Source organism: Delphinus delphis, chromosome 7 (assembly GCF_949987515.2).
Source record: "Delphinus delphis chromosome 7, mDelDel1.2, whole genome shotgun sequence".
Classification (NCBI taxonomy): Eukaryota; Metazoa; Chordata; class Mammalia; order Artiodactyla; family Delphinidae; genus Delphinus; species Delphinus delphis.
The window spans coordinates 7,490,426-7,511,535 of NC_082689.1; the positions used below are offsets into that span (position 1 = coordinate 7,490,426).

The window sequence follows — 21,110 nt, forward strand, 5'->3', positions numbered from 1 at the left end:
ATTTGATGTAACAGGAAAGTACATATTCCAATTTGAGCACTCTGAAAGCTGCTACACTAGTTAAAACACATAAAAACACCAACAAATGAGACAACGCTTTGTGTTCTAACCAAAACAGACAAACTCTGAAAGGCCAGAGCTGCAAATATTAGAAAGATGAAAGTTAATGTTCAGAAAGGATGACAATTTTTTTTTAATCTAGAAAATCACTAGATTCTAAAAAGGAAATACTATGTAAGGAAAGAATATCTTCCATGCATACAAACTGGGAATCAAAACTGCCTATAATCCAAGGTATTTAACATTGACTAAGTATAATCCAAGGTATACAACACTGGATAAGAATCTGCTCACAGGTTCTGGCCCCTTCCTCAATTTCTTGCAAGTTAAACTGAAATACTTACCTTTCTTACAGAGAAATTAGGTGTGCTTAAGTGCTCTTTCAAGGAAAGAAAAAATTTAAACAAAAACAACAGTGCTAGATAAATGCAAAGCAACGTTACTGCTTCCCAAACACAGCCACACAACCTGCTTTCTTGACACCCCCCCTTCTCTGGTCGCTTGGTTTATGTTTCAGCCACAAAACTGAAATATTCTGAGTGCTTCGTGGGGAAATACTGTCACTTAAGGCTAATGCCCATTTCAACCTAATGTGAGTGTTCGGGTCCCAAAGCTGCCATGGGTTCTACCTTCCCAACCTCCGTCCCAGGTTCCGATCATGGATCCACCTGGCTTCAGGCCTGGCCCAGACCCAGTCCTCTCGCCACGGAAGAAATCTCCCCAGTGCAGATGCTCGGCGAGGAAGGCAAGGGCGCATCTCCCAGAGGCCAGGTGTGGGGAGGAGCGCGGGCAGGAACAGCTGTCTGGCCGCAGCAGCTGTTACCCCGGGCACCCCGAGGCTGGGCGGGTGGCTGGCCCCGAGGACCAGGTAGTAGAAGGCGAGCCCTCTGGCCCTAAGCAAGCCGGCCTGACACTGGCCATCCCACCACCCTCTTCCCTTCCTCGGCTCCCACTGCGATGCCAACGGGCCCCGGAAGAAGGGGCTCTCCAGCTCGGCAGCCGAGACGCGCCCGGGCCCGGCTTGCCCCCGGCCGGGGAGTCACTCCGACCCCGCACCTGAACTGTCCCTTCGCCTGACGCCCGAGCCGGCCGCGGCGACTGCCGGGCGGCCTGGGGGTGTCCATGCGGCTGGGCCGGGTCAGGCCAGAGCGGCGGGGAGGCGAGCGCGGGCGGCAGGCCCGGGAGACCCAGGCGGAACGGCGGAGCCGGGGCGCGGAGCGGAGCCGGGCTGGGGAGCGAGACCGAGTCACTGGTTACCTGCGGTCCGGGACAGGGAGTCTCTCAGAACCCAAGTCAGTCCTCAGCCTCAACAACACAAGATGGCCGACACGTCCCCACGCACGTCACGTGACAGCGTGCTCGTTCCGCCACGCCCCCTGCTTTGCCCTCGCCCCGCCTCCCCTCCCTCCCATTTTCTCCAGCCTCCCACGACATCCTTCCTTTCCGCAGCCTCCCTCCCTTCTTTCCCGGGCACGCCCCTGCCCGAGCCCCGGATGTCAGGCTGGAGGAGGGCGGGGCCGCGGCAGGGCGCAAGCGCCTACGAGTCCTTTGGCCGGCGCTCCCTGCCTGCCCTTGAGTTGAGTAGAGTTGGTGTTCAGAGCTGGAGCTGGGCCAAGCGCCGTGTGACTCACCGTCTTCTGCGCCCAATCCAGAGCCCATTGGCAGTTCAAAAAGCTCTGCATCATTTAGGAGCTGATTTTCCACACCAGAACTTTTAAACAGGTTTTCATCCAGCATTTTCCTGCCCGTTTGCCATCCTAGAGAAAATAGGGAAGTGACAAAAGCTGAGGTTCAAAGCAGTTTGTCTGCTTGTTAACGATTCCGGAAAAACTGAGAATTCATTCTAGATTCTTGGAATGTGACAGCAGGGGAGGACTTTAGAGCTCCAGCTCCGTCCTAGTGCATCCGGGACTATAATTCTTTGACCTAAAAATCTCCCAATTGGGGGTTGCCAAATGAAATACAGGCCACCAGCGATATCAGGGACATAACTTACACTAAAAGATTATTCATCGTTTTCCTGAAATTCAAATTTAAGTGAGCGCCCTGTATTTTTTTTCTATATTTTATTTATTTATTTAACTTTATTTTTGGCTGGGTTTGGTCTTCGTTGCTGCGCGCGGCCTTTCTCTGGTTGTGGCGAGCAGGGGCTACTCTTCATTGCGGTGCGTGGGCTTCTCACTGCGGTGGCTTCTCTTGTTGTGGAGCACAGGCTCTAGGCGCCTGGGCTTCAGTAGTTGTGGCGCACGGGTTTAGCTGCTCCGCGGCATGTGGGATCTGCCTGGACCAGGCCTCGAACCTGTGTCCCCTATATTGGCAGATGGATTCTTAACCACTGCGCCACCAGGGAAGTCCGGGTACCCTGTATTTTTATTTGGTACATCTGGCAGCTCTACTCTTCTCAGGTCATCCCGTTCTTTCCTTGTGCCTCCAACCTCTTTCTTATTTATGGGATCCTTCCCATTAGCTTTTAAAAATACTCAAATGTCTTTCATCTTAAAAGTTAATGTTAAAAACTCCAATTCCCCCTCCAACAACCTCCCTACCTCTCTGTTCCCTTTCAAAGCCAAACAGCACAAAAGAGGTGTGTATAAGCACTTTCCTGATTCCCACACCGGGCAAGCAATCATCGACCATTCTAATGTGGCTTCTATACTGACCCATCCACCAATTGCTTGCTCTAAGGACACATCAACCTACAGGTAGATAACTGGAATTTTTCAGTCCTCATCTTGACTTAGTGTTTTCCCGTCTTCATTGTGATTGACCACTCCCTACTTTCAGAAATACGTTCTCCCTTGACCTTTATGCTGTCTCTTGCTGCTCAAAGTGATCAACGGACCAGCAGTATCAGCCTCACTTGGACGCTTGTTATAAACACAGAATCTTGAACAGATCCTTCACAGTCCCATTCTGCTGAACTCTAGAATCACCCACATTGCTCCCCTCCCCTTCCTCTGTCCCCTTAATTTAATGCTCCGGATATGCCCATGTATGAAGGTCCTCAAATATGCTAATTTGTTTTAGTCTTTGCACATGCTGTTCCCTCTTGTCATGATGCCATTCCCAACACTTACGCCATTTCTCACCAACCTGCATGACTCCCGCTCATCTTTAAAAGCCTAAATCATGTGTTATTGATGTGGCTTATCATGCCACATCTCTGATGCTATGCCACCTGTGCTGGTAATTTTATATGTGTATAAAATATACATATACAAAATTATATATATGGTATAATTTACCTATAGTAAATTTAGTATTTTTAGTATGCAGCTTTGCAACTTTTGACACATTTATACAGGTGTGTATAACTACTACTAAAATCAAGGTACAGAATAGTCCTATTGCCCACAAAAGTTCCCCCAACGATCCTTTGTAGTCAGCCCTAACACCTACTTCCAGCCCCTGAAAACATTGTTCTGTTTTCTCTCCTTATAATTTCGCTTCATGATGTCATATAGATAAGACCATAGAGCATACAGCCTTTTGAGACTGGCTGCTTTCACTTAGCATCATACATTTGAGATTCAGCCACACTGTTGCATGTTTCAGTATTCTTCTTTTTTATTGCTGAGTAGTATTTCCTTGTATGTATGCACTATATTTGTTCATCCATTCCCCAGTTGAGGAACACTTGGATTGTTTCCATTTGGGGAGATTATGAATAAAACTGCTATGTTCACATGCTGGTATTTGTGTGAACAAAGGTTTTTATTTCACTTGGGTAAATACCTAGGAATGAAATGGATGGTTATGTGGCAAATGTTTGTTTAACTTTGTCAGGAAGTGCCAAACCATTTTCCAGAGTGCCTTAGCCATAATTTTAGCCCTAAAGTATAAGCTTTCAGAGAGCAGGAAATAAATTTAAGGCATGATGATGATGGTGATGATAAAAGCTAATGGAATCCCATGCTTTTAACCATTACACATACTGCATTACTCAACTTTGCATCCTCAGCAGCTGGCATTGTCCAGGTACACAGTAGATACTCAAAAAATACCTATAAAATCAAATAAATTCTTGATTACCTACTCCTCAGGAAGGGCGCTTTTCTTCTTTTATTCACTCTGACTCTCCTATGTTTCATCAAATAGTAGTTGTAAAATTACAGCAGTAGACTCTGCCTGCCCTAGTCAGGGATAATAACAAAGTTTCAGCTTTATTGTAACATTGATAGAAGCAGAGAAGTTGAAAATAACAGATCATTAGGGGGAGGGAGGAGTAAGAGTTTAGCTCAAAATAAATTTAATTTGTAAGGAACACCGGTTGATCGACTGTGACAGATGTATTTTTCTAAAGAAAATACAACAACATCTGTTCAACAACATCTGTTCAACATACTCCTATAGAACCTTGCCACTACCCTCTCGAGAGGTAGTCTAATTCCCCTCCCCTCAAGCCCTTATAACCAATAGACCGTGGTGGAAGTGAAATGAGATGACTCCAATGCTAGACCATAGAGGCTATAGAGCTTGTTTGCTCACAGCCTCTTTTGAAGCAAGAGCTGATGTATGGTTAAGTCCAAATGCCCTGAGGGTGCCATCCTGCAAGGAAACCCAAACAACAAGGAGTGGCCCAAGTAACTGGCCCCATCAATAGCCCCAACTAAAGCCCCAGCATCAACAGTCGTACACTTGAGTGAAAATTGCCACCAGATGATGCCAGCCCCAGCTGTCGAGTCACACCCAGGCATCCAAGCCCAAGACATCATGAAGCAGAGACAAGCATCCTCACTGTGCCTTGTCTGAATTCCTGATCCACCAAATCCATGAGTATAATAAAATAGTTGTTTTAAGCCACTAAATATTGGGATAATTTGTTACACAGCAATAGTGACTGGAACATCATCGTTATAGATTGAATTGTGTCCCCCCAAAAGATATGCTGGCCTGCTAACCTCAGAATGTACCCCAGGATGTGACCTTATTTGTAGATAGGGTTTTGAGGTAGTTAAGCTAAAATGAAGTCATTAGGGTGGGCCAAAATTCAATATGACAGATGTCCTTATAAAAAGAGTATATTTATACACAGACATGCATGCATAGAGAGAGGACTCCATGTGAAGATGAAGATAGGAAACCAGGTGATATTTCTACACCCCAAGGAACACCAAAGATTGCCAGCAAACCACCAGCGGCTGGGAGAGAGGCATAGAACAGATTCTTCCTCACAGCCCTCTGAAGGAACCAACCTGGCCAACACCTTGATCTTGGGCTTCTATCATCCAGAACTGTGAGACAATGAATGTCTGTTAAGCCACCCCGTTGGCGGTACTTTGTTACAGCAGACCTAGAAAACTAATACAATCATCCAAAAATTTAACGAGGCAGTTTGAAATGAAGGAGATTAGAGGGGGTCAGAGCTAAAAATCTGAGAGTCACCCATAGAGAGGAGATTTTTGAAATCCTGGGGAATCACTGCAACTGCAGTGATTACCAGCAACTGCAGAGAGGAAAAGTATGGAGTTAAGGCAGGCTCTTGGGAAGAAAAGGTGTAGCTGGTGGACAGAGAGAAGTTACAGGTAGGACCGGGTAGAAGCAGGAACCAGTCTCAGAACAGAGGGAGGAAGAGATTGATTGGCAATGCCAAATCTGCAGTTATCAAGGAGTCTGGGGCTGGGGATCAGAGGTGTCTATGGAGCAGGGAGAACAGAAGATTAGGGAAGAGTAGGTGATGAAGAAGGGAGGACGCAGAAATTTGAAAGTGGATAAGAAAGGTGGATGGATTCATCAGTGGAGAGGGCAGTACCGCTCAGATTGGTACCCAAAATAATAGTGTTGGGTACACAGCTGAAAAGCAAAGAGAAAACACAAGGAAGAGAGTGTGGGAAGAGAGCGAGCCAGAGAGCACAGCAAACATCAAGGAAAAGCTGCTCAGATGATAACTATGGAAACAGATCCATTTTTGTGTTTGAAAACATTTTTATTATAAAAGTACTTGCATATTTTAAATTATTTTTTTTAATTTCCAACCTCCAGATGTATACCAAGAAAATTAAATCATAAAAACTATCTTGGAATACAGGTGACTGCCCCACGATGTGTCCCAAATGTTATTCGTTTTCTCCTGAGTCTTGCATATTTAGGATTTCATACTTTCACTGTCCTAAAGAGTTTCCACGTGCGTGTTCAACTGCTCTTCTCACTTTCTTTCTGGTCAGAGAGTCTCCTCTCTTTTTTAGTAACTGTTATTAACAGTTGCAGTAGTAAAGCAGTGCATGTTTTTTTTTGTTTGTTTTATTTTTTTAACATCTTTATTGGAGTATAATTGCTTTACAATGGTGAAGCAGTGCATGTTTACAGTTTGAAATTTTTTTAGAGTTCAAAAACATATAAAGGAAAAAATTTAAATCCCCCCCAGACCTACCCAGGACCCTTAGGTTCTCTCCTCTTTCAAGTAACCCACCGGTGACAGTTTCTTGTATGGCTTTCTCCAAAATGTTGTATAAATAACAAGCATGATGTACTTCTTAGTTCTCAGCACCACCAAGAGCTGAGGATACAAGCAGTTTGACCCAAAATCTACTTGGCCACTGACCTCATGCAGCTTAGCTGACATGCACAGAGACATGGCTTTCTATCTCTCATGTAAAACAAAACAAAACACCTGAGCAGTACTGCGCATGCTGCTCTGCTCCTGGCCTTTTTCAAGAATACGTCATGGGGCCCTCCACATACTTTTCATTGGCTGCCTAGCAGTGATTATTTACATGGATGTATCATAATGCACTTAACTGCCCCCCTGCTGATAGACATCCTGATCGTTTCCATTATTTTTGCTAAAACAAACAATGCAATAACAAGTATCCCTTTAAACATACACTTGTTCATGTTTCTATTTACCTATAGGATAAATTCCCAGAGGTAAGAATCCCTGGGTCAAAGCTCATGAGTATCTCTGCAGCAGACATCTGCCATTCTTTCACAACTGTTCTGCATCTGAAGTATGTTCCCATGTTTGGGGGAAATAAGCATCTTGGTGGGAGACAGAGCTCACCTCCCCTTACAGAAGACAAATGGTCCAGATCCTAACCCTTCCCATCTCCAACACGTGGGCGAGTGACTGGGCTCAGCCTCAGACTCTGAATCTGGAGTAAGCACCTGAAGAAGCAGGACACCCCAAAGTTCTTATCAGCCAGGGCAGGGGCACCAGGCCTGGCTTGTTCCCATGGCGTGCTTTCGGCTGTAGTGCCCAGCCACCTGGCCTCCTGCCTGTTTTCTTAGCGTGGTCCCCCAACCCCGCTAGTGATTCTGCGAGTTCCTCCTTGTCTTTTCAATCAATTCTCCTGCTGAAATCAGTCCGCTTAGCTTCTGTTACTTGTAATTAAGAACCCTGACTGATTCTGCAGTAGCCAGCCTCCACGATGGCTCCCAATAATTCTGACCAGTCGGACTGACCTGTGTAACCAGTAGGATATTATGGAAATGATGGAACGTGCTTTATTTACTTATTTATTTATTTTGGCTGCACAGGCTCTTCGTCACGGCGTGCGGACTTCTCTAGCTGCAGTATGTAGGATCTTAGTTCCCCGACCAGGGATCGAACCCAGGCCCCCTGCATTGGGAGTGCAGAGTCTTAACCAATGGACCACCAGGGACGTCCCAATAGACAGTGATTTCTGAAACTTGGTCTTAAAAGACATTGCAGCTTACCCCTTTCTTGTATCACTTACTTTGAGGGAAACCAACTGCTATGCTGTGAGGACACTCTAGCAGTCCAGTGGAGAGGTCCACGTGGCAAGTAACCGAGGCTTCTGGCCAACAGGCAACACCAACTTGTGAACCACATGAGTGGTGGATGAAATCTTCCAGCCCCAGTCAAGCTTTTAGATGGCAGCAGCCCCAATTGGCGTTTTGACTTCTCATGAGAGACCCTGAGCTAGAACCCAGCAAAACCACTTCTGAATTCCTGACCCACAGAAACTGTGTGAGATAATAAATGTTAATTATTGTTTTAAGCCACTAAATTATGGGATGATTTGTTAAAGCAGAAATAAATGACTAATACAAATACAATTTAAAATTTTAACAGTCTACCAGATTGCCCTTCCAAAGGACAACAGCAATGTACACTCCCACCAATACCACGTGGTAGTGTGCCAGAAGCGACTGGTTTTGGAAAGGAGAGGAAGGGAGCGGGGAAACTGACCCCCGATAAGGTCCCATCTTCAGTCCCATCTTCTAGGTCCCCTCAATACCCTGGAATTATACATGGGAGGGAAGGGTCATTGGTCCTCATCAGAGTTTCAAGGGATCCAGGAAGCAAGAGAAATTAAGCTGCGGATTTTACCTGCAGGTGAAAGAATCCTCAGTGATGGGAAGGGGAGGAGTAGCTAACAGGCAACCTCAGTACTCAGAATGCCCCGGAGTGAAAGCCAAACCTCTAAGCACCACTTCTAACTCTACTTCGGGGACTTGGTGTGAAACAGGAGCCTAGGCTGGATGTGGCCCCCACAGAAAACACCCTTCTCTCCCCTCCAATTCACAGGAGACTAGAAGCACATTGATGTGATGGCAAAGTCCATTTGCACTGTTTATTTAAAAAGAACAGCCGTAAGGTAAAAATGCAGATGTTTTCTTTTTTGTAAAGACAGCAGGTAAAAAAGAGAAGAAATAAATATGATGTTAGAAATTCGTTTATAAAATACAAAAAACCCCTGATATTTGTGAGCAATCCCAAGAACTCATAACATATAAAAAATTATGCTGAAGAACAGCTTCACCTCAGCACCTTAGAGCAGAGGTTGGAAACCAGCTAGATGGTGAGGATGGTCATGACTTTTGGGATTTGGAAAGGCTCTGGATTTGTCACTTGGGAATGTCAGGGGTCTACTGTAATATAATTTGCATAAAGTCAGAGTTAACAGGAATTCTTCTACTCATTAATATTACTTATAATCATTCTTTCATTCTTACAGTTAAGTAGCACAGTATTTAGGGGTAGGAAAAAAAAGGCTGAACTGGGAAGCGTAATGAAAAGGATAGATATAGGGGGGATGCTAAGAGGACAGGAGAAAGGTGATGGGAAGGAACAGAATCTCCTATCCTTTCACTATTTTGTGGCATCTCAGCAGCACGCCGTACCCCCTATTGGAGAGGGGTTAGGGAGTGGTCCAGCCCGGCCTGCCTTAAACCTCACCATCATCAGAGGACAGAAGATGCAAAAGCACCCGGCAGGATCAGGCTAAGAATGAGAACAGGGAAGTTGGATGAGAAACAAAGGAGAGAGGGGCATGACAGGAAGAGGCACAGAAAAAGGATTACCCAAGAAAATGGGCAACATTAGCATCATAGGCCTCCAGGGACTATCTCCTCTGAGGACCACGAAAGAAAGAAGTATCTGTACAAATCAACACAGCAGACCACTCTGTGGAGCGGGAAAGAGACAAGGAGAAAGTAAAGGTTGCCAAGGAGAGGCACATTCCGGCTACAGAGAAGGGCAGAGGAAGGCAAGCAGGAGAGGGACTTGTGGGGGGCAGCTGGAACCTCTGGGAGGGGCTCCCAAATGGGGATGAGAGCCGCCCCCTGCCACCCCTATGAGGTTAAGGAGTTTGCGCTGGGTGGTGGTTGTGAAGGCTTGTTGGGGCAAAGGGTCAGCTGGGGTGAGGATGCCCGGCCAGGTCTCCCCGGGGCATCTGTGAGGCACAGCTGTGGCCAGAGGTCAAGGTCAGCCCAACTATGTACTGAAAGCGGCCTTGAGTTCCCGGAAGGCTGCCTGGCGGAGCCTCCTCTTCTCTTCCGCCTGCTTCCGTTCATCTTGCTCTGCTTTTATCTCCGCTTCAAACTTACTGGCAGAGTTCAAGGCTTGGACCTGCAGAGAAACAGCGAGGACAGACCAACAGAGTGAGAGAGGAAAGAGAAACCTGCAGAGGGAGCAGCCCATCAGACAGAATTCGCTTGTCTCCAGCCACGTGACCTGGGATCCTGGTCCTGCTGGGGGCCTGACCCCCGCCCAACACTCCCTCCCCTTGGTCTTCCAGTGTTTGCTTTCTAACAGCGAGGACACCGTCACTTTATTTGCTGCTGTGTTACACATGCCCCTTCCTATCTGCTGGGGTTGGCTTTTCCACCTCAGCTTCTTTTTCAGGATACCCCTAACATCCACGCCTATTGCCCACTTCTACTTTCCACCTTTAATTTCACAATAATACTCTTTAGTTCTAGGGGAAAACAAAAACCAAATGAGCATCCTGCAGGCATCTCGAATAGGACTGCATCAATCTGCCTGCGGCAAAGGGATATCTTTATAATGTACAGTTTTCCCTGAATGACTCAGTTTTCATTCAGTACTGGTTGTTTTGGGTTTTTTTAATGTTACCAACTAAAATTTTCAGCTTTCTCTGAATCAATCCTTCTAAATTTACTTCCAAATACTGAATGTTTTTTGTTGGCATTGTGAATGGGATATGAATCCATCTTCAATAATACAGTATCAGATAAATCCATCTTTATCCTCTATTCTAGGACTGATTCTTTTTTTTTTCCCCTCTCTGTGTGTCTCATCAATTTGGTAGAATTTGCAAACATGTTGGGCATGTACATTATCTTTAATAAAGACTGCTAAACTGCTCTCCAAACAGCTGCTCCAGTTTGCACCCCACCATCACGGAATGCAAGCGCTCATTTCCCAACCTTACCAACGCTTATCATTAACCTTTTTCCTGTTTGCCAATCTGATAGGCAAAAAAATTGGCACCTCCTTTTATTTCCTCTTTGGTGAATTACCCATTTGTATGCTTTGCCCGTTTTTCTATTCAGTTGGTTTTTTTTTTTCCTTTAATTTGCAATTCTTTACATAATTTAGGTCTAGTCCCCCATTATATATTTTTCTTAGTTACTTTCCTCTAGTCTTTTGTTTGTCTTTTAACTTCAAGGTATCTCGGGTCATACAAATATTTAAATTTTGATGTCATCAAAAATTTCAACAGAGACTGCTCTTTCTTGACTCTGGCGAGAAGTCCAGGTTGGAGTTTACTATCTACCCAGCCTCCCCAAGCATCCAGAGAACCCTACAACCTGGGTTCACACTCCCATTCTCCAGTGTGTTGGCCTCACCCTAGTTTACTTTCTAACCCGGAAAGGATGCCTGACCAATCTTTGCAACACACCTGTCACAGTACCTCCAACTCCCAGGACCTGCACTTCTTTTTTTTAGGACCTGAACTTCTGCCTGACACACTTCACCTCTCCCCTCCCAGTCTGCCAAGTGCTGCCCTTGGACCAAGGACTTTGTTCCTGCTTGCAGGCTGAGAACGTGTTTTTCTTAGAAGTCTCACAAGGACGGTGTCTGGACCCACTGGGAGGTGAGGATGTCCAGTTTGGGCTGGGCCTTCAGTAAAGCCCTCCTCCTCCCATCTCTTTCCGCACAGCGGTCGTCCGAAGATCAGCCACAGCCTTTAAGGATCCTGTCACTCTCAGCAGCCCACCTCCTCCCTCATTTAGAAAACACAGACGAACGCAGTCCGTCCACTCTGGACTCCTCTCCCACCCATTTTATCCTTCCCCCTTTCCCTGTGCTTCTGGAAGTGAGACCCTGGGCGCTTCAGTGAACATCTCTAGGCTCAGAGGTGTACTGGCTGGTGCCTGCTTGCAAGCCAGTTGTTTGATTTTCAGGAATTTTATGAACTGGTTGTTAAATATAGCCATTGTTAGGGACTTCCCCGGTGGTCCAGTGGTTAAGACTTTGGCTTCCAATGCAGTGGGTGCGGGTTTGATCCCTGGTTGGGGAGCTAAGATCCCACATGCCTCACAGCCAAAACACCAAAACATAACAAACAGAAGCAATATTGTAACAAATTCAGTAAAGACTTTAAAAATCGTCCATATCAAAAAAATCTTAAGGGACTTCCCTGGTGGCACAGTGGTTAAGAATCCACCTGCCAATGCAGGGGGGGCATGGGTTCGAACCCTGGTCTGGGAAGATCCCACATGCTGTGAAGCAACTGAGCCCATGCACCACAATTACTGAGCCTGCGCTCTGGAGCCCGTGAGCCACAACTACTGAGCCCGTGTGCCACAACTACTGAAGCCCGCGCGCCTAGAGCCCGTGCTCCGCAACAAGAGAAGCCACCGTAGTGAGAACCCTGCGCACTGCAACCAAGAGTAGCCCCGGCTCACCGCAATGAGAGAAAGCCCGCGCACAGCAATGAAAGACCCAACGCAGCCAAAAAAAAAAAAAAAAGTTTATAACAAAAAATTCTTAAGAAATATATAGCTGCTAAAAATATATATATATATATAGCTGCTGTTAAAATTACATTTATATACTTTCACAATTAAATAAATTATATTACAAACAAAAGTAATACATACTTAAAAGTCATCACTTCCTGATTATTTTACTACATTTTACTATTATTTGTGTTCTTGAGGTTACCTATGTCTGTTATACCTCTAAGGTGGAAATCCTATATGATGACATGCTACCTTGAATCTTCCCAACTCTGCGTTCAACAGTATCCTGTTGGTAGCTTGAAAGCAACCCCAGTGGGAGTATTTACATCTTGGAACAACTATGCTACAAACAAGGGTTTTGATTATTGTTTCATTGACTGTCTAGACAATCTTTTCTTAAGAAAGTGATGGAAAAATGTTAAAAATGTTTTTAAGTTTTAAGTTTAAACTTAAACATGTGTAGTGTTTGTACCCTTTACATTGTGAATAGCTCCAAGATGGAGCTATAGTTTCCAATATTTGAAAACTATTATCAAATTCAGCGAAGATGTTGCTCACGTCATTGATGACTGAACGAAGTTCTGATATATGTCCTTTCACTTTTTTCTTAGAAATTAATTTTAAACAAAATACCAACCAACATTCATGTTGGAATTACATTTTTTTTTTTTTGGCTGCACCACACAGCATGTGGGATGTGTTAGTTCCCCAACCAGGGATCGAGCCTGTTGCCCCTGCATTGGAAGCACAGAGTCTTAACCACTGGACCGCCAGGGAAGTCCCCGGAACTACATTCTTTTGTCAGTTGCAATCATAGGCTGCCTACAGATGCAAGAGTCCAGCAAAGGGGGATTCCTGCTCTGTCCAGTGGTTAGGACTCCTCCGCACTTCCACTGCAGGGGGCACAGGTTAGATCCCTTATCGGGGAACTAGCCCCCGCTCGCTGCAACTAGAGAGAGCAGCGCACAGCAACGAAGAACCAAAGCAGCCAAAAATAAATAAATTTATTTTTAAAAAAAGAATCAATAGGCTATATGGAATCTACAATTAAAATAGTATATATTTTATTATTTGCAAAATGTGTGCTGCATATCTTTTATATCTGCAAAATATATTTATAATAAACTTGGCATATATATATACAGTTTGTCCAGACAGCCATTTGCTTAACATTTATCAACAAACCACTGTCTAAGCTTCAATTTCCTCATCTGCAAAGTGGGTCAGTAACACCTACCTCCAGAGTGATTGTGTGAGTATTAGATAACACATGAATCTGAAGCGCTCAGCAGAGGGTCTGGCCAATCATCATCAGCACTCAGGTGTTTGTCAGTCACCCCACCTGCCCATTCCTGGCCAGGTCAGAGGAGGGTTGGGGGCCCTTTGCAATTACTTTACTTGGGCTCCTTCTTCTCCACATTAAAAGTCTGCCTCATCTCTTGATTCCGTGATCTCCAAGTCCTTGTCCCATCAATCACCCCTTTCCTTTTTTTATCTTCATGTTTTCTTCTCCCTGGATCACTTCCCTGTGACATAAAAACACACCAACATCTATCTTCCCTAGGCTTTAAAAAGAAATCCCAAAACTCAGAAGTTCTTTCCTGATCCTAAGCTACCATCCGCACTTTGTCCAGGCCCCTCTGCCAACCTTCTAGACAGAAAAGCAGCCATCAGGGCTCTTTCCCCCCAGTTCCCACCCGCCTCTTACCCTGCTACAATCTGCCCTCCACAGTGAACCTCATCTCTCAAAAATCTCCACTGACCCATTTGCTGGACCCAAGACCTCTGCTCTGGCCTCATCTGATTCAATCTCTTCTTGAAACTGCTCCTGGCCTCCAAAATACCATTTTCTCCAGGGTTTCCTTGTATCTCTGGTTACTTCCTTTCCCACAGTCCAGTCACCATTACGTTCTGCCCTCGGTCAATTCCCTCTAGTTCTCGGGTTTCAGCTTGTATCTTGCGAAGATAGATAGATCCTGTGGTCTGTGTGGCTGAGTGTCCATGAAACATCCATTTCCTCCTTCTTTCTTTCTATGAGATGCTCCCCTGGCACATGGCCCAAGGGTCTAGGGGAGACTGACCTCACCCCTGGGCTCGAGGAGCAAATCCAATCAGGGTAGATACTCCAGCCCTTGCCAGCGGTTGGTTCAGGTGTGGACAAATGTGGAAGAGATTATTCCATGACTCTCAGTATCTAGTATGCTCATCTTCCTTAGTAGCAGAATTACAACTGGGCACATGGATCCCCAGAAAAATAAAAGGTATTTTGTAGCCTCCCATTAGCTGGGTGTGGCCAAATTCTGTCCAACAGAACATGAGCAGAAACTATTAGCACACAAAAGGCACAAGGTCTTTCTTTTTTACTGGGTTTGCAGACAATCAGTAAATATATGCCAGGTAGTGAGAAATACTAGAAAGAAAAATACCCAATCTAAAGAGGCTTGGGTAGGAGGGTTGCTAAAAAAAACCAACAGGGTACCCTTCCGACGAAGGGGTAGACCTTCCCTTGCCTGAAGTCACCTTGGACTTAGTAAAACCCAGCTTATCACTTTTCCTCCATAAACCATTCACATTCACGGGCATGGGTCCTGTCTTGAATTTTTTAAACATCAACCCCTGGCCACACAACTCCAATAACCTCGTGACATTATAATTTCCACCTCCAATCAAGTGGTCATAAATACTGAGAGTTCTAGGGAGTTGGGAATTCATCCTTACCTCCTTCCCAGCCCCTTTGTCATGCTCTTCATCGGACCTGCAATTCTTCTCCAGCCATCTACGGAGGCCTCCCTGAGTCCAGCCTCCCCCGGGGCAAGTCTGTCCCCATCGTGCCCACTGCTGATCACATCAAGGCCCTGCCCTCCAAGCCTGGCTATGCACTGGACCCACCTGCAGAGCCCAGGTAGAGTTGGGTGAGGTCTGGGAAGCTGGTTGGCAGATAATTCTGGTGATCAGCAGTCTGGGGAAGGCCTGGCCCTCAGGGGAGCCCAGAGCCTCCTGTCCAACTGCATCCAGTGTGGACAGAGGCCAACCTCCAGACACTCCCCCCCACCCCCCCGCCATGCCTTGGAGCCTTTGCTCTTGCTGTTTCCGCCAGGAACGCCTTTCCTTCCCTGATTACAAGGTGAATCCCCATTCATCTCTGAACATCTGTAGCAAATGTCAGCTCCTTTATGGCCTTCTCCCAAACTTGGGCAATAATTCCTTCCATTCGTCATTCATGCAAACATTTCCTGAGAGCCATTATTAGTCAGGCACTGTAATTACAAACATAACACACCTGCCTTTGAATCTGTGGGCGAGGAGGCAGACGTATAAACACAAAAAATTTTATTGTTATTCTTTTCATCTTTTCTCCTTGTTGTAAAAATAATGCACACACATTATAAAACCTCACCAAATTATAGAAAATAAGTTCCTCTGACATCACTATTACTAATACTTTAGTATATAATTATCCAGGTTGTACTTAACTATTTAATGAAATTGGGTTTCAAATATACTGTTTTGCCTAGTTCATTCGGGACATCTGTCCACACATGAATGCAGCAGCATCTCATTCTTTGAGAGCTGCAGGGTGTACAAATGTGTGGGTGTACCACAGGGGACTCAGCTACCCGGTAGTGGAAGTTTTGGTTGTTTCCAATTTTCCTCTGTTATAACAATACTGTATGAAAATCCTTGTCTGTACATCTAGGTGCATTTTCATGAGTATCTCTGAAGGATAAAATCCTCGAGGCAGATTTCCAGAGGTGAAGGATAGGAAATGTTAACAGCTGGCCCCAAGCTGCTCTCCAAAGAGTTGGGTCAATTTATACTCTTACCAAGAGCGTCCAAGAATGCCTTGAACAGATAAATTATAATACTGCTTCCATTCATAATAGAGGCACCCGGAAGAGCATGGACAGTCTCAGCCCCGAGAGTCAGGTAAATTTAAGGTGGGTTTGATAGAATGAGTAGAGTTCTCATGGAAGAGGCATTTGGGTGGGACATTCCAGGCAGAGGAGACAGCAGGTATCGAGGCCCCGTTGTGAAAAGACGTGGCAGTACTTGAAGAACTGTGCATAGGGGTGAAGAAGGGTGGAGCTGGGATCACAGCCAGATTATAAAAGGTTGGGAATGCCCAGATAAGACATTCTCAGAGACTCCATACAGACTTGAGCGCTCGGCATATCGAGCTACGGCAGTGTGCTGAAAACAGAGTCCTGTTAACTTTGGGTTTCAACCCCAGGCCCCTGCCCAAGGCATCTCGGGAGATCTGCAAGTGGTGATTCAGTCAATGAATAGAGAGGACTCTTCCCACCATCCCTCCTCTCTACTCATCATTATCAATGCGAGTTTCTCCAGAGCTTGATTTGGTGCCTGGCATTTCTGGAACTGAGTTGAACCAATGTTAAGTCATGAAGGAAGGGCCAAACCACTTTCAAGATTGGATATACGATGCTGGTGTTGAAGGTGCAGTGAGTGGTCTGCCTGTCCCTGAAACTGCCAGGTGACAGCAGTAGGGGATTCAGGCATAAGGAGGCCACCACGATTCACAGTTTACATACTGGCAGAAAGATGATGGACTCTTGTCTCCAAGGCAACATCACAGAGAAGTGAAGAGAGAGTGCTGCTTAGGGGCCTGAGCAGGCTGGGCTGTATCACCAAGGACACTTTGTCTCTGGGCAAACTCCTGGAATAAGCCAAAACTCCACAAGAGGCTGGCTGTCTCCTGCCTGGAGTGGAAGGGCGTCCCAACAGCTCATATCACATACAGAGTGCTCTCGGTGAGCCAGGAGCTTGCTAAACGCTTCATACACATGAATGCATTTAATCCTCATGGCAATCCCATTATCAACCCCATTATACAGATGAGGAAACTAAGGCACAGACAGGTGACAGGTAAGGGAGGAGGCAGAATCTGAACCCAGGTAGCCTTATCCACTGCACTCCACTGCTGTGGAGGGGGATTCGGAGGGCTCTCCTGATCGCCCTTTTTGCAGATGTGCCCTGTGGAGAGGAAAACGACAGCACCCAGCAGGGGTAAGATCTCCATAAACGTTCAACGACCGTATGAACTCGTGAATGAATGGAAGCACCCAGAAGGGCTCCAAGACCAGGCACTGGAGATTCCTTCCCAGCTCCCAGCCATTGTCAATGATGCAAATACTTTTTCTGATTCAGGGCAAGCCACCAAGGCACCCTCCTTGGGCCCCATTAGTCACTTGTTTACACACAGGTGTCTAAGATGCAAACATGCAGGTAGCTGTCCAAGTAACTCAACTGTGGTTTGGGGTAAGGAGGAATTCTTTAGGAAAGTCTGGATTCAGAGTCAATCTGGCAGCATTGCACCAGCAGACCTGTTTGAATCTGAAACCAGGATCAAATGCATTTGCCGTCTGGCAGTTTTCCTGTTTTGCTTTTAATTTTCAGACAGCACACAAACGCGCTCTCATTTCCCTACAAGCTCACACGATTCAGCACTTGCTGTTTCACTTGTCCTGAGGGAGTTGATGAGCTGGTCGCTGGCTGGGAGCTCCTGCTGGTCAGGGTGCGCAGAGGGAGGGATTGCCCCGCACAGGAAGGAGGCACCTACCTTGGCTTCAAAGAAGTCCTTGGCACCTTTGACGCCCTCCAGGGCAACATCGATCTCAGAAAGCTTCGCCAGCGCCATCAGCCCACTGTCCTCCTGTAGTTCCCCCGCTGCGGCCTTGTGGAATATGAGCAGGAACTACAGGGGAAGGTTGATTAGGGTCAAAGTCAGCATCACCGAGAGATTCGCAGCACTCCCCTCTGGCCTGAGCTAGGGTCATTATAGCCAAGCCTATTAAAAGGGGTGTATACGTGTCCGTGTGACAAATTATTTTGTCAAAGCTGAAAACATGGGGAATTCCCTGATGGTCCAGAGGTTAAGACTCTGCCCTTCCACTGCGGGGGGCGTGGGTTCGATCCCTGTTCGGGGAGCTGAGATCCCACGTGACCCGTGCCAAAAATTAAAAAAAAGAAAGAAAGAAAGACAGAAACCAAAGCTGCCTATTTTTCCACAAGGATGTAGGGGAATGGGCACCCTTATATCGAGTTGATGGGAGTGTAACTTGAATCAAAATTTTTGGAGGGCACTTTGGAAATATTTACAAAATATAAAATGTTTTCACCCTACCAATCATTAATTCCACTGCTGGGAATCTGTCCTTTAGAACCATTTACACAATAGTTTAAGAAGCATTGTCTGTAAAAGCAAAAAATTGGCAACATCCTAGTTAACAGTCATGAAAGAAAAAATCCAGTAGACCCGTATGTACTATTTTTTAAAACGAAATAATTCAATATTTCGGACAGTTTTGAACCATTTCCATTTTCCATTTGTGTCCCATTTTGGGCATTAGACTATTTACCATTTTTGGTGTTTTCTAAGACATCTTTATAGAAACTTGTTCCAAATACTTTATGTTTCAAATACATTAGCTCTGTCACTTCCCTTTCAATTTTGTTTACAGCAAAATTTTTTCAAAAATTATCAAGCTTTCCTTTTCTCTCACCAATGTTATGCTTAGAAAATTCTTCCTTGCCACCAAGGTTACATAAACAATTGCCTGTGTTCTTGTCTACTGCATTTATGACTTTTTCAAAAGCGTAAATATTTAATCTCAAATTTATTCTGATTTGTCATGTGAAGTTTATCATTAACCTTATTTTCTTCCAAATGGTTAGCTAGTAATCTCCACATCATTTATTGAATAATCCACCCCCTTCCTCCAGATTCAAAATGTGACCTGAATGAATTTGTCTTTAAAGCCAACTTGTACTAAGACTTCTGCAAAATAAATTTTTAAATAAATAAATAGGCCAACCTGAAAGAGCTGTCCCTGCCCCGCCCTGCCCCCACCTGCACGTCCTTCCATCACCCCCAAGGAAGTTTTATGGCTTTTTACTTCTCTTCTTTAAAAAATTTTCATGAATTTGTCTATCAGACATCTTTCCAACTTCCATAATTTATTTTTCCATCTAGAAAGAATAAAAATTGATGTATTCCAATTCATCCCAGAAAGAGGCTCCTCCAGGTTTTCAAGTGCCTAAAATATGTGTGAAACGTCAGTTTTCAGGGGGTTTTTTCATGACCATCTCCTCTAAAGATTGTCTTTCCCAAGAGGAAACAACATTAGCTAAAGCACAGTGAGAGGTAAGACAACTTCAGCACGCTTTTTCCAAACTCCAACTTGTGTCTTTTACTGCCAACGCTCTTAATCCCTAGAGGGAAGCGTGTTTCATTAAGTGAAAGTCTTGGCTTCCACTACCACCACCCCAAAATGCCTTGCCGGCAAGCCCTTCTTTGTAATTCTTGCTTCAGGGGTCCTAACTTCACTGTGGACATCGCCAAATACAAAGCAAGCGGTGAAGCAAGATGTTCCAGGACTTTCAGCTTCACGAAGGCCACCATGGTCCGCTTCACTCTACAGAAACGTCACTTTCACCCACCTGCAGCTTCAAACTCTCTCACTAGAGGCCGGCAGAGACTCAGTTTGCTGCAGACTAACCGAGCCAGAACACTGGCTCCAAAGAAGCCTTGGAAATCAAGCCTACTGAAGGAGGTGAGGCCCCCCCCAAGAGTAGGATGGGGGACAAGGGGGCAGGGGGACGGTGGTGGCCAGGCTCTCATGGAAGAGCCTGAAGCAGCCAAGACTTCAGCACTGCAAACGTGAGCCTCGGGCAGAGAGAAGGAGTAAAATACCCATCCATCCCTCAGTACCCTGCCCATCCTTAAAGCACTTAGTTACAGAAGCCACCCCCCTCCCCAATGCTCCATACGGTAAACACAAAACAGATACCCCCTCCATACCAGGGAGGCAGCTTAGGAAAGATGGAACACTGCCCCCAGCCTAGCAGCAGTCCAAGTGACCCGACGGGGAGGGGGTGTCTCTTCATCTCTGAAACTCATTTTTCTCACATCTGCAGCAGAGATGACAATGTTGGTGTTTACAGAAGGGCTCAAAGTATTCCTCAAGGGTCCTGGCCACGTGGGCTCACTCTCACTCTGCCAGCTCAGCGGATGACCGCCAGCAGCTCTGTCCTAACTCAGGGGTCCCTCCCAGCCCCAGCCAGTTAAAGAAGAAAAAAAAAAAATCCAGCTCAACCTGAAAATGTTCAGCCTTCCCTAAAGCACGCCAGACTTTCCCATTTAGTGTATTACAATCCCCAACCCCTGAATGACAATTTCTCCAACTGCCCAGCCTTGTTTGTCTTCCTATTTATAGTCCACAAAGACTGGTATGTTGTAGAGAATTGGAAAGTGTCCTAGCTGTGACTCTGAGCAAAGAGGGGGGAGGGAAGGAGAGGCAGAAAACAAAGAAACAGAGAGAACCAACAAAACTAAAAAGCAGTTTCAGACGCAAGCTGTCAAATGCTTCTGATAAATTTAAGGAAATTTTTTTTGATTGAATTTTTTTAAAGATTTTTTTGATGTGGACCATTTTTAATGTCTTTATTGAATCTGTTACAATATTGCTTCTGTTTTATGTTTTGGTTTTTTGGGGCCGCAAGTCATGTGGGATCTTAGCTCCCCGACCAGGTATCGAACCTGCACCCCTTGCACTGCAAGGCGAAGTCTTAACCACTGGACCGCCAGGGAAGTCCCAAATTTAAGGAAATTTTAAATTTCATGACTCTGATTGATGATGCAAACACTTCCCCACATTAGTTAGAGCTCTTAGATGGCAAGTGACAGAAACACACTTGTTGGCTTAAGTAAAAAGGAGGTATTCATTATACAGAAAGGATGTCTCAAAAACCCAAGGGTAAAATACAGTGACCTGGAAGAGGACTGGAACAGGGAGAGGCAATGTTCTCAGGATTGGAGGCAACATTCCCTCCTGAGCTCTTGTGTCTGGACCACG

General features: G+C 45.5%; 2 protein-coding genes across 4 annotated transcripts in view; both read right to left on the reverse strand.

Moving 5' to 3' along the window:
* GIGYF2 (GRB10 interacting GYF protein 2) overlaps window positions 1-1,411 on the reverse strand; it is a 126,355-nt gene extending 124,944 nt beyond the window's left edge. For 2 of the 3 annotated variants that reach the window (XM_060015920.1, XM_060015917.1), the window contains exon 1: window positions 1,318-1,395. The gene's annotated coding sequence lies outside the window, so the exon portion shown is untranslated. Of the gene's footprint in view, window positions 1-1,317 lie in introns of all 3 variants that reach the window. The other variant, XM_060015918.1, reaches the window with a different exon arrangement.
* A 7,161-nt stretch (window positions 1,412-8,572) lies between these two features.
* The window catches only part of EFHD1 (EF-hand domain family member D1), a 39,306-nt gene continuing 26,768 nt past the window's right edge, over window positions 8,573-21,110 (reverse strand). Inside the window, exons 3-4 of the mRNA XM_060015476.1 lie at window positions 17,816-17,950; window positions 8,573-9,874 (exon numbers count right to left, since the gene is read on the reverse strand). Of these exons, the coding sequence (XP_059871459.1) occupies window positions 9,740-9,874; window positions 17,816-17,950 (270 nt within the window). The 3' untranslated portion in view covers window positions 8,573-9,739. The remainder of the gene's footprint in view (window positions 9,875-17,815; window positions 17,951-21,110) is intronic.